Here is a 14,857-nt window from a genome sequence, read left to right on the forward strand (position 1 = left end):
TCACTAACTACTTTCTCCTCTCGTTTCTTTCCAACCTCCCTTCTCCTCCACATAGTCCCTGATTACTTCTTACTCTGCTGCTCTTTCGCCCCACCTGCTCCCCCAGACCTTGACTAACGTGCAAATATGTAATCATGGATCACTTGCTCCTCTAAACCCTTTCCATCTTTCTGGCCTTTTTGGCCTCCTCCCAGATCCCATTCTCTTCTTTCTCCCAGGTGAATCACTAGGTTAACATTAGCATCTTTTTTTTTGCAGCTGTAGTCTTAATGCTCATCCAAACACAGTTTCATCCTTTTGAATATGGAAGAACTAAAATGAATAACCCCTGAGATGTTTGTTTGGGTTTTGGATGTAGTGTGTGTTTGTGCGATTTGACTGCTTGCAAATAAGTATTTCAGCTAGAAGCCACCACATGAAGTCACTTGTACTTTCATTCTTTCCCTCCTTTACCCCGTTCCACTCTCTTTCATCCCTTTATACGATCAGAGTGTTTGTTGTCTAGTTTGTCGAGTTTAGCTTAATGACGTCAGCGTTGGCCTCTGTTCAGTTGCACAATGCAAACGTAGAGAAAACAACCCGCTTTATAAAAACAACCTTATCACTATAACCACACCATCTGGACCAACTTGCTGATGATTTACACAGAGCAGATGTTTGCCCAAAGAAAACAACACTCCCTCCGAGTGCATCTACGGTAAAATATTTTTTACTTTCCCACACAGAAATACTGTTAACGGCGGTGGTACCCAAAAGCTGAGGGTATCGAGCCATGACGGATTATGTGGTTGCACTCTAACCTTGTTGGGTTGTCTTGTGTCTTATAAATCTGCTAACATATTCTTTTTTTCTTTTTTTTTTTTTCCTGCACCAAAAGAAAAAAACGAAAAAAAAAGAAAAACCTTTTCTTGCCCTTTTCTGCCGTGTTTATCTCCTTTGTTCTAAGAGAACATTTTCAAAGCTGATGAAGGTGGACGCTGGAGGGGATTTCGTTGAGGAGATGAGAGGAGAAAAAGAGGAAGTGCACCACTCCCGTGCAAGCACACACTTAACAGAGTGGCAGACACACACCCATACGGACACACACTTGTTTGAGATTGGGTGAAGGGTGTTAAAATAAGAAAAAGAGATGGAGAAAGGGGGATTGTTCCACCAAAGAGGCAAGAGAAAGAGCAAATCAATGGAGGCATGATAATGAATTATTTCCTCGCCAGAGAGGGAGTTAGAGGAGAGAGATAAAAGCAGACCACATGCTGTGCCACTAACAGCCTGGGGGCTGCTGCCTGTGAATTATGGTGCGCTGGTGCACACTTGCTGCCCTCGGGACCCATTGGTTGCAAACGAAAGGGAAAAGGGAAAAGGGAAAGGAAAAAAAAAAACTGAAATAAGAAACTCGCAAAGAGATAGGAAGGGGACCAGAAAAGAAATGTCGTAAAGGGTAATAGGTCAAGCCAAAGCCCCTCGAGGCTCTGTGAAGCACGGATTTACATCTCTATGGCTAATTAGAGACATAACGATGAAATTAAAGTGGTGGAAATGAAAGAAGGATAGATAGACGGGGGAAATGGAGAAGCAGAGGAGGGGGGCAGCGTTGGATGGAATTATTCAGCATGTGTAATTATAAGAGATATTAGATGTCTGGTAGAACAGAGAGTGTGTCACTAATAAAAAGTCATGTCTTAATGATCCTCATACGATGTTCCAGATGTACTGTGAGGTTTTTTTTTACAAGTGTACTTTCCCTCTCCGTCCCAACATTATCGGCCCAAATTACTCAACTACTGTGAGCTGCAGAGACCAACGAATTAAAAGTAGAAGTGCAATTTGTACTTCATTTCACTATGCTTAACGTACCCAAAGCAGACATTAGTCTAAGTCCTCTCTTTGTTCTTCCTCAACAAAGACATCCTGCGGAGATCGTCCAAATTTAGGTGGTTAAAATAAAGCCTTGACAACTTGGGGAAAAAAAAAGTTGTGGGAAAAGTATATCAATACATACTTAATATACAGATAAGATAATAAATAATAACAATAATAAGTAAAGCATGAATAATGGGATACAATAAGACTCACTCTGACAAGATAATCGACTTGCAGGGGAGTCTTTTACTGATATTACTAAGCAAGCACTACAATGGTAACCTTGGCTGCACTCTTAATTAATTACTTTTCAAAATGGAATATTTGTCTGCAAATGTTACAGTTTTATACATCATCCATCTGTGATGTTAACTTACTTTTTTTTTGCAATACTCACGTTTGTAATTTTGCCTTTTTTTTTTTTTTTTTTAGATTTCTTTCCACTTGCCTCATCTATTCCATTTATTAATTCACTACACTTCCTAAATTTAGTTTCAATATCCCACAGAGAACATGTCTGAATTTGACACATCCAGATGTTGTTTTTATGTCTGAGTGGAAGGACCAAATGCAATAGTGCAGTAAGAGAAGCAGAGCAAGTTTTGGCAGCTGAGCAGCTATCAAGTGAAACCTGCTCATTTTCCCAGGTAGCGTTTGGTTTTGTTTGGTTGACTCTAAAACTTGAAGTTTAGAGTTTAAGTCGGTTAAAACACGTTTTCTGCTATGCAACTCTTGAACAAAAAATATCAGGTCACATCATGAAAACCTGGTCATGCAATCACAGTGAATGTAAAAACAAAAACCAAAAAATTAAATCCTCACTGCTTGAATGGCAAGTGCTTATACTCACTTTATTGTATTACGTCTCAGTATTTGTATGTCTGCACATCCACAGACAAATAGAATTTTCATAAATTGTCTCCAAGTTCATTCCAGATGTTAACTTTGTTGTTTTCACGTTTTGTGTTTGTGCATAGATTAAATGACATGTTTATTAGTGAGCTTTTGATGGAATAGTCTGGCCATCTGTTTCCCACTGCTTTCAGTCTTTATGGAAAGTTTATCCTAATCACCTCCTGGCTCCAGCTCCTTACTAAACAGCGAGACAAGATTCTGTTCTAGATTTTCTCTTCTAAGTCTTGAAAAGCAAGCTGAATGTAATGCAATACTACTTTCTGAAAGTATATTTGGGGGCTATATTGTGACAGCAAAGAGTGGAGAGGTGACAGCACATGACAAATCCCCAGCAGTGCGTTATGATTACATGGTGAACATCTTACATCCCTAGGCCCTCAGGAAGCCCCATAATCTGGAGTTTTGCAGAACTGTGCTATATTACTTTCCTGTTTGGCGAAAGAAATTGAAACACCAGAAGCTGAGTTATGACGAGGAGAACAGATGAGTCCATCACCCTTCATGACAGATAAGGAGAACGATCAGATTCATTTTTCTGGTTAACAAGACTCCGATAACGCCGACATCACTCGAACAAAGTCAATCTCTCCGCTGCGTTTTGTGTGATGTCACCCAGAGGTACAACAATCAGTGTTTCCATCAAAACACTGCACAAACAGCATGTATGTGGAGTCTGGCAGATGTTTACAAAGCTTGAATGTCTCAGTTGAGGATTTCACTGAAGTGCTCTTCACAGTGCCTCAGATGCTGTGCACATTAAGTGTATTTGTAATACCATAAATTAAACTGATGGCCCACTGCCTCTAGTTATCTTTTGAGAGCAGCACTGGTGTTTTTTTTGTTGTTTTGTTCAGATGTACACAGTAAGTGTACAACCAAACAAACTTTTGTATTAAGGGCCTCAGCAGACGCCGTCAGAATGTCCTCTTATGTTTCATTGTTGTCTTTCCCTCTGCTCGTCTCTCCTTATGTTTTCCCCTGGTACACACTTAAGATGTCCACCTGTCTGCAGTGTTTGCACTCGGGGATAATACAGTCCTATATCTCCCATCGCACACATCTTTAATCCTTAATTGTTGATCGTGTTCCGGGTTCACATTGCTTGCTTTACTGCAGCCACGGCTTTATGCTGCTGTCCTCTCGTTTCCTCTTTGGGCTTTATGTTTCTCTGTTTTCCTCCCCTCTCCTCTGGGGAATTAGCTGCATCGGGTAAGTGTTGCACTAAATAAATGATTCAGAGATTAAACAGACAGCCACAGTTGCCATGACAACTCACTGGGCATCTCTATTGTATTCAAAACGCTGCTGGATGACCACTGGTTGTAAGGTGTTATGCCAGTATTTGTGTGTGTTTCGGCGTATGTGAAATGCATATTCAGATAGGTGAGTACATGAGTGCCTGTATGCATGAGATAATTAGGCAGACGCAAACATTAAATCACTGCTGGCCATGTGGTTTTTATGATGGCAAATATATATATATATTCAGGAGGAAATGGCTACAAACATGCTAGGAGATGAAGCTGTAAGAGTTATGTAAGAATACTTTTTTTTCCCAATTTAATAACCTGATATCTTAACATACAACAAATCTGCATTTTGCTGTTTTCTGCTGATTGGAGTGGCCTTTAAAAAACCCTCTAAACCCCAAGCAGCTACTGTTTTTGCTCATTGTGTGCTCATTTTTCACTGCAATAAAAAGTCCTGCACCTCTATGGAAACAAAAATGCCATGGCTAGAAGTAGAGAGAACTCTGGAAAACCTTCAGTGCAGTATGGCAAAGCTATAATGCCATAAGCGATAATTTTATTTTATTTTTTTTTATATTATTTTAAATTCAATCAACACAAAACATTTTTTAATGTGTCCACAGGTGTGACAAATACTCAAACAAATAATTTAAAAAAGACAATTCTACATACGATAGCAACTTTACTACTTATGTTTATAATTTGTTTCCCTACTTGTCTCCTATCTACTGTGTGCAGCCTACAGTTCATCCCAGTTCAGCCAAAACGTTGTGTGACTGCTGGTCGTAGCTGAGGACCACATCATTTTTTAGCTTTTTACAGAATCTGGTTTGTTCAAGCAATTTATTTTTGACTCATTTTCAAATGAGACATGTACAATAAAGTGATTTTGATGAAATATCACAATTTCATCATCTTCCTGACATACTTCACACATAATTAGTTCAAGCACCTTCGGAAAGTTGAAATTTTGACAATTCTGTTTTTACAATTTCTGACTCTGAAAAATAGTGCAATTTTAGTATTTTTAAAAGAAAACATTGCTTTCAAGCCTGCAAGCGAGTTTTGTGGTTCAGATGGTTAATAAAAACTGCACCTAGCTGGTGGAAGCTATTTTCTGCTTTTAGCAAGGTCCTACACAGTAGTGTAATTTATTTTAATGTGTTTCACATTGGTGTGGCAAGAGTGACTTGTTTGAATTACAAAGATGATCCATGTTTGTTGTAAAAAGGCTGCAAATCCAAAAAATGCAACACTTCATCGTTCACAGGCGTCTCTGACACTTCACTGGAGACTTGCCACGTGCCAACCTGCTTCAAAACCTCTACCATCATCCATGTACCCCCAAAAAAACAAGGATAACAGAATTTAATCACAACAGATCTGTGGTCCTGACCACTGTGGTAATGGTATGAGCTGTCCCACATCAAAGCCACCACAAAACCTGCAGTTCACCTACAGAGCAAACAGCTCTGGAGATGAAACAATAAACTTGGTCCTCCACTTTATCCTCCATCAACTAAAGCACTCAGGAACCTAGGCCAGGATCAAGTTTGTGGAATTTTGCTACACATTTAATACCATCATTCAGGCTCTTCTGTCAGCTAAGTAGGCCTGAGTCCACCTACAGGTAGACTTCCTGTCTGACAGGAGGCAGCAGGTGTGAAGCTGGGAAACATGTCTGGCTGCTTTCTGTTTTTTTTTTCCCCCCATACACCAACAGCTGCACATCCAGTCACTAGTCTGTGACGGTCCTTAAGTTTGCAGATGACACCTTCACACTGGACTCTTCGCTGATTGGGATGAGTCTGCCTATAGGTGCGAAACTGACCACCTGGTGACCTGGTGCCGTCAGAACAACTTAGAATTCAGTGCTGCTAAGATATCAGGAAGAACCCAGCCAAACCCACCCTCATTATTTTACATGACTCCACAGATGACACTGACCTTAAACAAAAAAGCAAAACAGAGGATGTACTTCTCATGACAGTTATCAAAGTTCAACCTGCCAAAGTCAGTGCACTACATCATCATCATCACTGAGTCAATGCTCACCTCTTCCATCTGCATTTTGCCGCCAAAGACAGGCTGCAGTGTGTGATTCAGTCTGTTAAGAAGGTGATGGGTTGTAATCTGCACCTCTTCAAGATCTTTACTCCTCTAAGTCCATGAGATGGGCAGGAATGCTTGTGGCTGACCTTTCCAACCCCAAACATTTAGAACCTCACCAACAAGCCCTGACATGGACACTTATCAACCCTCCTTGCCATAAACACTACATGTTCCTCAATGTAAAGCTTACGGTTCTGTCTTAATGTGTTACATTAACATTTTTCTGGACGTTTATTCTTGCACACTGCACATATTCTTCATTCTGTGAACATGTGCACATTTGCATGGTTCACATTTTGGACATTTCTGCACAAACTGCACAGGTACATCATTTTCAAAACAGATATATTACATACTGTACATACTGTTTTCTTACTGTCAGTGTTTTATTCATGCTTATGTTTCTTGACTTACAGTACTTGATTTTACTTTATCCTCTATTTATTGTCATTGTTAAATATTAATGTGTACTCTGATTCTTTGTCTTATTTTAATTTTCTTTTTTCTCTATTATCAATACATGCTAAGACACACTGTTAATTTAGTTTAACGCTGAACAATAAAACCTCAATATATTTTATCAGGTATAGTGCGTTTTATTCTAAATAAAGCTGTCTCTCAGCACAGTATGTAAGAAGTAACAGGTAAGCTTCACCAGTCCCTTACCTGTTACTGCAGGTACCTGACACTGGGTAATTACCCAGAATAAAGACGAGACTTGGAAGGCGCTAGAAAGCCCCTTATACACACCGGCAATTAGTTGTAAAGGTCCACTGAGTGGTAATGAGGCATCAGTCACAGGCTAAGGGAGTGTGGGCAAGGAAAGGGACAGAAAGGAAGGAGAAAGAAGAAAAGAAAGGAAAGGAAAAGAAAGGAAAAGAAAAGAAAAGAAAAGAAAAGAAAAGAAAAGAAAAGGAGTGGGGAAGAATTTGAGAAGAAAAGTAAGAGCGAAAAATGTAAAATATAAACAGGAGGAGAAAGGAAACAATAGAAAGCAGGGAGTGGAAAAGGTGGAGGAAATGCTGTTGTGTGGCTACGTAAGGAAACTCCAAGACCTCCACTTCCACTTCAAAGTCACTTTGCTGTTGACAGCTTAGCTGGAGGTCTCTCACCCACTTGGCTGTCAGAGAACAACAGGCTCCCCTTGTAAAAGTGATATCTGATCTCAGCAAGATCATTTGTGCAGATTAAGGGCAAACTTGAGTAACATAAAAGATCAAACCTTGACAGGAGCCGCCGGGCTGCAACACAAAGATATTATCTTGCAACACAGGCATCAGGAGTCACTTAGAGCTTCTTTGTACATACAGTCTATACAAAGCATAGCATGGAGACGGAGCCCAGTAGGACACATCTGAGAACATCTACGTTCCAGAGGCATAATGCACATAACGTGCAGAAAAACCTCCAACCTGGGGATAATGAAGGTTATAAAGCTGTCTATGATCACCTTGATCTTTTTTATACCAGTGGGAATGACAGTCATGTGCCTTAAAGATTCCATAAATACAAAGATGTGGCTGTTGTTCTCAGGTAACAATTTTGTGTGTGTGTGTGTGTGTGTTTTTTCAGCAAGTTAAAGCTACACTTTTTGCTTAGCTCCCTGTTAATAGGCATGCCATCCTCTGACATGTCATTGAATACCATAGACTGTATATAAAGTCAGAAAACCCCTCAGCGACATCACCCATGAGTTTCATCAACAGCAGTGTTGAGTCTCAGTGTGGTGGCTCAATTTGTTGACATCTTGACAGCGCCTGACTTTGTCTTACTCCAGGCTAATCCAAGAATGACTTAATAAGGGAGGGCATGGAAACATCTTGTCTTGTGATGGCACCCACCTATCACTCAAGGTGGCCATGCCCTTTATTATGCAAATTTTCAAGCTTTAATACAGTTTAAATGGGTGAATTATACCCATTATCACTAACTGTGCACTTGTCTTGTATATGGAAATCAGCCATAGAGACAGAAACTGTTTTTTGTACCACGCTGTAAATATGTTTAATTCTGCAGTGAAGTTGGACATTTTCACATGAAGATCTGTGGTGACTGACTTGCTTTTGGAGCCGGCCTCTTGTGGCTGTTCAAAAAATGCATTTGCTTTTATTTTTTTGGCACTTGCATGTCTGCTGAATTTCTCAATTTTCTCAAAATGTATTAATTAAAGAAAAAATTATACATTAAAAAAGAAAAAACAAATAGCTCATAACCTCAAGACAAACAAATCCTTCTATTCCTTACACCCCCTGTACCCAGGAAACAACCAATGACAGGTCAGAGACTCTGGAAGAATAAGTAGGCTTTCCCAGCTAGCAGGCCACTCTGCTGGTTTATTAATACTCACTAGTGATGGATCACAGTAATTTCTAGTACGGTTACTTTGACCAGTGATAACAGTGGGCATCCCCATGATGGACTGTAATGGCTGTACACATAGGTGGCTTACCTGGTGGTGAGTGAACAGTTAACACACTCTGGTTAACATTACTTGTGGGCATTTTATCAGAGTGAAATGACAAACTGGATATTTGTGAGTAAACATAATGTAAATAAAGATATTGCTTTGTCAGTGAACATGATTTCCACTTGAGTCATGTCATTTCTACCGGCAATGGTGGTGAAATCAACTCCCATAATCCAATGCTACTTCACAACATCAGACTATATTATTGTTTCATTTGACAGACCCCCAGTGACAGAAATTCTATCCTGTGCATTTAATGTTTGCTTCACACACACAAAAGTACACATCCTAGTTCCATGGGTTATTTTCAGGGGATTTATTATTTCATGAATAAATACAGATAAACTTAATATATGTATGTATGTATGTTGATGGTTTGTTAGCCATCAACACACACAAATAGCACATAAGACCTGTAATATAAACACACACACACACACACACACACACACACACACACACACACACAAACCTCTCTTCAGCTGATGAACCTGTTGAACTTTATCCAACCCTGACTGTTCTTTGTGTCTCACCAGCTAACCAATTACAACTATCTCATTTCTTTCTATTTCCACTTTCTCTCGTTCCTCCTGCCGGCCTTTCCTCTCCCGAGAGGAAGAAGAGCCTCTTCTCCATTCATTGTCCAACGGCACTGTATTCATCTTCCCTCTGTCACTGTTCTCAGAATTCCCTCATCTCCCCACGATACTCTCCTCTTCCTCTATTTCATCCCGTCCCCCTCGCCCTCCCATTCTCTTCTTTCCTCTCTGTTTCCACTTCACCCTCTTGATTAATTAGTCAGAGCTGCTGAGTGGCTCTGCCAGCGCAGCTCAGCATCTCCATATAACTCCACTCTTAACTGGAATCATGGAAAACAAATAGACTACCAGAGGAGGAAAAGCTTGAAGGGGAAGACCTGCATGTGTGAGAAAGATGGAGGAACAACGGGAACCTCAGAAAACTAGTTTAGTCCTACAGAGGCTTGCCAGCTTTTACAAATAATTAAAAAAAAAAAAAAAAGGGACCCCTGATTTATTGCACTGCAAATTAATAACTAACGGACTTGTTACTAAGTCCAAAAATCAAGCTTCTAAGCTTATCATGAAATCAGCATTGACAAGATCTTCCCATAATAAAAAAGCGTTTTCTGTAGTAAACAAAAAATAAAAACTGACATCAGTGAAAACAAAGTCACACTGATGTTCCAAGACTGACAACTTTCAGGTTTGAACATGAACATCATAGCCATAAAGTTTTAAGACCGCAATGTCAGCACATGATGATAGCAGGCAAAGAGATAATAGAAAGATTAGGAAGAACAAAATCAGGAAAAATTCTCCCTCTTCTCGCCTTCACTTTTCTTCTTATCTTTTCCATGAAAATTTCATGCTGTCTTGCTGCTGCCCTGCTTTCCTCATGTGTCGCCTTTGTCCATGTGTTTCTTCCTTTGCTCCTTTTGTGCTCTCTTGATTTGAAATAAACAAGCCAGCTGGGCTGACATAGGAGTATAGGGGTATTTCGTGGCCATCGCTGTTTATCCTTGTTCATCTGTTTGCATGCTGGTCTCTGTAGGATCTAACGAGTCTCCAACAGACCCAAAGTTCTGGCCTTTAAGTCAGCTTTTAAAGTTTTTGACCATAATCACCCACTAAGGCCCCTAATTTCATGGCGGTAAATTGAAGGGTAGCAGCCAATAACGCTGCAGCAGTGTGACGATACCGATGTAGGTGTGTTATGAAGTTTTCCTGCGGCGTTCGGTTCTGACCAGTGCAGCCACACCTGAGACACAAAACAGACAAATCTCTTCCCGTCTCATCTGGAGAGCCGCTAGACAGGACGCAGGCTAACAATCGCAATGAAATCATACTGGTATCATGTGGGGAAAAATATATATATGATGCTGAGTTGCTACAGTATCATATAATAAGTTGTCTGGGAATTTTTTCCTTTGAATATCTAAATTTCCTAAATGGATAGAATTAAAATAATTCTGTGCAATTTTGAATATACCTATTTCTTCTCTCTTGCAGCCAAAGGGATACACAGACTACTAAAAATGTATATTTAATGAATCACCTGCTCAGTTTATGCTGAACACCAGAAAAAGTCAATATTATAAAAATCTAGCATAGACATGTCAGATTTCACATTTTCAAAAGGTTACTAACAAAATACAATGCACATGCAGCCCATGTATCACCGCAGGGCACCTTTATATACTACACATGTATCCACAAAGGAGCTCCGACCTTGTGTGACCGTGTATATTGCGTCTGCAGGCTACAGATATCTCTCAATAAGCCAGCTCACTTATCAGCTTCAATGCTAATGCACTGTTGTCTTTCACTGAACAGGTAATGTGAAACCATCATTGCTGCAGCATCCGTGGCGACGTCCAGGAGGCAAATTCCTGCACATTTATTATTGTGTAATTACGGTGGCTCTAATTCGGATACAAAGGGCACATGTACAAGCAAATCCACTCCTACACAATGTTGACACTGTAATAAATGTTAGCAAACGGAACCCTGTGAAACCGTACGCCATTAGGAAACTACAGAGCTAGAGAGATTTAAAGCCATTATGCTGTTATCTCTGCCCTGCAATAAGCTCTATGGGAGAATGTTGATTCACGGAATAAGAGGCTGTTCATTTACTTGCTCTTCTAAGCAAAGCCTCAGAATTATGGCATGGATCACAGTATCGTTTCTCTACATGTAAGCTTTTGAAAAACGAAATATATAAAATTGTAATAATTCATTGTGGCGATACAAAGGCATATATGCTACACCTCATCCTTGCATTTTGTGCCTACAACCTCACGTTATATACAGCTGATTACTTGTAAAACTGATTATTTTGGGCTGGAACATTTCTCCTTGGTTGTACTGATTGGATCAGAGCACCATCTAAATGCCCGAGACACAAATGTAAATGTGATTGCTGTCTCCCAGTAATTGCCAGTGATACATCAGTAAAATTTGGTCAGCACCATTCTTGGATTTTAATTACTAATCCATACTCTTGGAGGAAGAAATAGGCATTTAAGTAAAATCCACTTAACAGAGGTGCCAAAGAGGCGCAAAAAAAAAGTCCACAAATAGAGCCTCCTTGTAAAATGTAGAATGAGGAGGGGAGGGATCAATAGAAATGTAATCATCTCAGGAGTATTCGCAGAGCATATTCTTCTCTATTCAATTTGTGGTAAAATAAAAAATAGATTCAGGTGGCAACAGAACAGAGCTTTGTAAAGTGGTGTGCTTGTCAAGGTTTATACGTTAAATAAGTCAAAGGCAACACAGGGGGCAAAATAAAAGCAAAAAAAAAAAAAAAACCCTCAGCGTTTCTTAACAGCACAAGTTCAGTGGCTGTGGGAACAACGGTGAAGCTGGAGTTGTCTTCTTGGGAAATGGCCAAAGGGTTTTGATTCTTACATCAAAGCTACAGAACAGAATGATAGCTGCAACCATGAAGACTAAAGGACTGCTGAGTACGCCTTTCTAGCCTTGTGCTTTGAGTTATAGGATCGCCACAACATGACTACAGCTTGTATTTCAAATGTTTGCCTGAGATCAAGCATTTGGCTTGACAGGAGAATATCAACCAGGGAGAAATATCCTCTCACCTCATTTAGGTCCATCATTCGGATTCTATTTTCCAAGCCTATGTCCATATTGTGAATTTCCACCCTGCTAAGCACACCTGTGATTCCTGGCTGCTCTGTTTCCCAGACCAACTCACCGGAGAGAGCTGCATCCCAGGAAAACACACACACACAGACACAGACACAAACACACACACACATACAAACTTACACTATTCCACACCATCAACATTATCCAGAGCACCAGATGTGCCACTCAGCCATTATTGCTCCCCCTTGGTGTTGCCTTGCTGCAGCCCAACAGTTAACCTTGAGCACCACCTGATCAATAGCTTGTATTATTGGTCCCAACCCACTTCCTCAACTGCTTGTCAAACATAAAATGCATTGACAAACCCGGCCGAAAAAACCCTGCAGGCAGACCTGTAGGTAGAGGAATACCGTGCAATGTCTGCTCACTGCCCATCTGGAAGGTGAAAGGAGTGTAACCGAATAATAGGAAGATGGTTCCCACTAAAACCAGTCATTAGGAGGCTAAATTAATAGTGAGACTTAATGGACCTGCACAAGCTGAAGGTAAAGCCCTGAAAATGGCCACCTGCCATAGCTAACTGCTGGATTCATCAGCTTTACTGGATTTTATCGCCGTTTTGGATTCAGACCTGGGGTTTTTCACTGCAGTTTGAAGCGACACGTGGAAGATGAAAAAAACGAGTTTGAAAACAAGAGTTGCAGCAGACCACTATGGCGTCCTGCAATTTTGATGCTACAGTAACATTAGTGATGGAACTGTGATTATCGGTCTTAATAAAGTGGAACCTGCCTGGGCTCTCAGCTGCCGCTCAGCCCAAACCCCAACGGCTATTATAGCTGTTCCAGATGCTATAATCAAGGCCGGGTCTGGGCACATGGACGAGTGTGCAATTATCAGTTTATCTGTGGATGAAACACTTTTATCCTGACGGCCGCTGTGGAGAGGCTGAACGGATAGGAGGTCACTAGGTTCTAAATAGTTGTGACGGTAAGCTGTATTTTCAAAGTACGGGGGATATATGTGTCGCACTGTTTCTCAACTAAAGCAAACTATTGGCACAAACGGTGCATAAACGCAAACAAACAGATGTAGATAAGCAAATAGGATTTACAAATACACATGCATTCAATGGAAATACACAAGGTGTTGTGTTTTAACAGTAGTCCAAACACAGGTAAACCTTTGTTTTTTGACAGAAAAAAATGACGTAGGAAAAAAAAAAAAGATAAAGAAGAAAGGGAGATGGGTGAAAAGGACAGAAAAAAGACTTACGGAAAGCTGTGTAGAACTCGTGTAGGCTGAGGTGACCGTCGTTGTTGTAATCATCATAACGCAGCAGGTCCTGCATGGTGCACTCCAAAAGACTGTCCTCAAGGTGTTCCTTCATCGAGATCTAACACACAGAATAGATTGGATCATATGACAGCGTGTGTGCAGAACATGTGGAAAAGGCAGATGGTAAAACTATCATAGACACCAAAGACGTTTTAAAAGACAAGATAACATTTTTCTGTAAGTTTAGTTTTGCCATCCAACTGTGTAGTTCTACATTCAGTATTTGACCTGTTAGGGCTGTTGTGTATTGTCTATATCATACTTTTCTGATTAAACCTACAAATACAGCCTTTTCATTAAAGCTTTTGATTTTGCTTTAAGTTTTAACAAATTACCACTTTGGGCTTTTAGAAAAGGCAGTAGTGATTTGCAACAAATTGCTAGACTAAATATATTCAGCATTATAGGGAGGTTTTAGAATTTACATTTCATTCCATTAATAATTAGGAAAAGAGCTCCTTCAGAGGGAAAATACTTCATGTACATAAACATCCAAATCGCAGAAACTGGCACCTTCTGAGAGCCATTTTGGTCTGTTTAAAATGGGTGGGTCATGGGAGCTGTCAAGTTAGTGCTTTGCTAGATTGCTTTCCACTTTAAGACTAGCTCCACTATTATCTACTGCACATGAGTTAATTCAAAGATGCTCCCCTGGGAAGACACACCACTCTCTCCACCATTGTTTGTCATTTATGAGTCCTTTTTTCCTGCGATAGCAGTGCACCTTTCTCAGGGGAGCCATCTTTAAATAGGTGATGTTAAGCAGTTTCAGGAACACAAACAGAATGCTCAGCCTGTGTTCGATAACTCCAGCTACACTATATTCTCTTAAATATGTCGCTTCTCTACAAAAGCATACCAGTCACTAATAAAACTGCCTGTCAGTACAGGTCTATTTTTGTATATAATGTCTATACTGGAAAGCTACATTCTGTGTTTAAGTGTTTATGGAGCATAAAAACATGATGCCTGGCGTAATCGTCTCAGTTAGTGTCCATATTTTCATGGCAAGTCTTTATGAAGAAAAACAACCCTAGCCAGTGTGAAAATAAACAGACGGGATCTGTGCAAAGACGATCATGATGTTTGTATATGTACAGCAAAGATACAGACTGCATCAAACAGCCCACACAAAATGTTTTATAGATGTTACATGTAACTGGTCTCAAACCATCCACATGACTTTTGCAAGAAGAAGAGTTTCCTAACTACACACTGATATATGTGTGAAGGCTAAATCTTGCTTTTCAATCACATACGTCACAGTTTTAACCCTTTGA

General features: G+C 40.1%; 1 protein-coding gene across 1 annotated transcript in view; it reads right to left on the bottom strand.

The window, feature by feature from the left end:
• The window catches only part of fstl4 (follistatin-like 4), a 213,367-nt gene that overhangs the window by 62,050 nt on the left and 136,460 nt on the right, over positions 1–14,857 (bottom strand). The window contains exon 5 of the mRNA XM_008293395.1: positions 13,515–13,635. Within this exon, the coding sequence (XP_008291617.1) occupies positions 13,515–13,635 (121 nt within the window). The remainder of the gene's footprint in view (positions 1–13,514; positions 13,636–14,857) is intronic.

Source organism: Stegastes partitus, unplaced genomic scaffold, assembly GCF_000690725.1.
Source record: "Stegastes partitus isolate 25-593 unplaced genomic scaffold, Stegastes_partitus-1.0.2 Scaffold882, whole genome shotgun sequence".
Classification (NCBI taxonomy): domain Eukaryota; kingdom Metazoa; phylum Chordata; class Actinopteri; family Pomacentridae; genus Stegastes; species Stegastes partitus.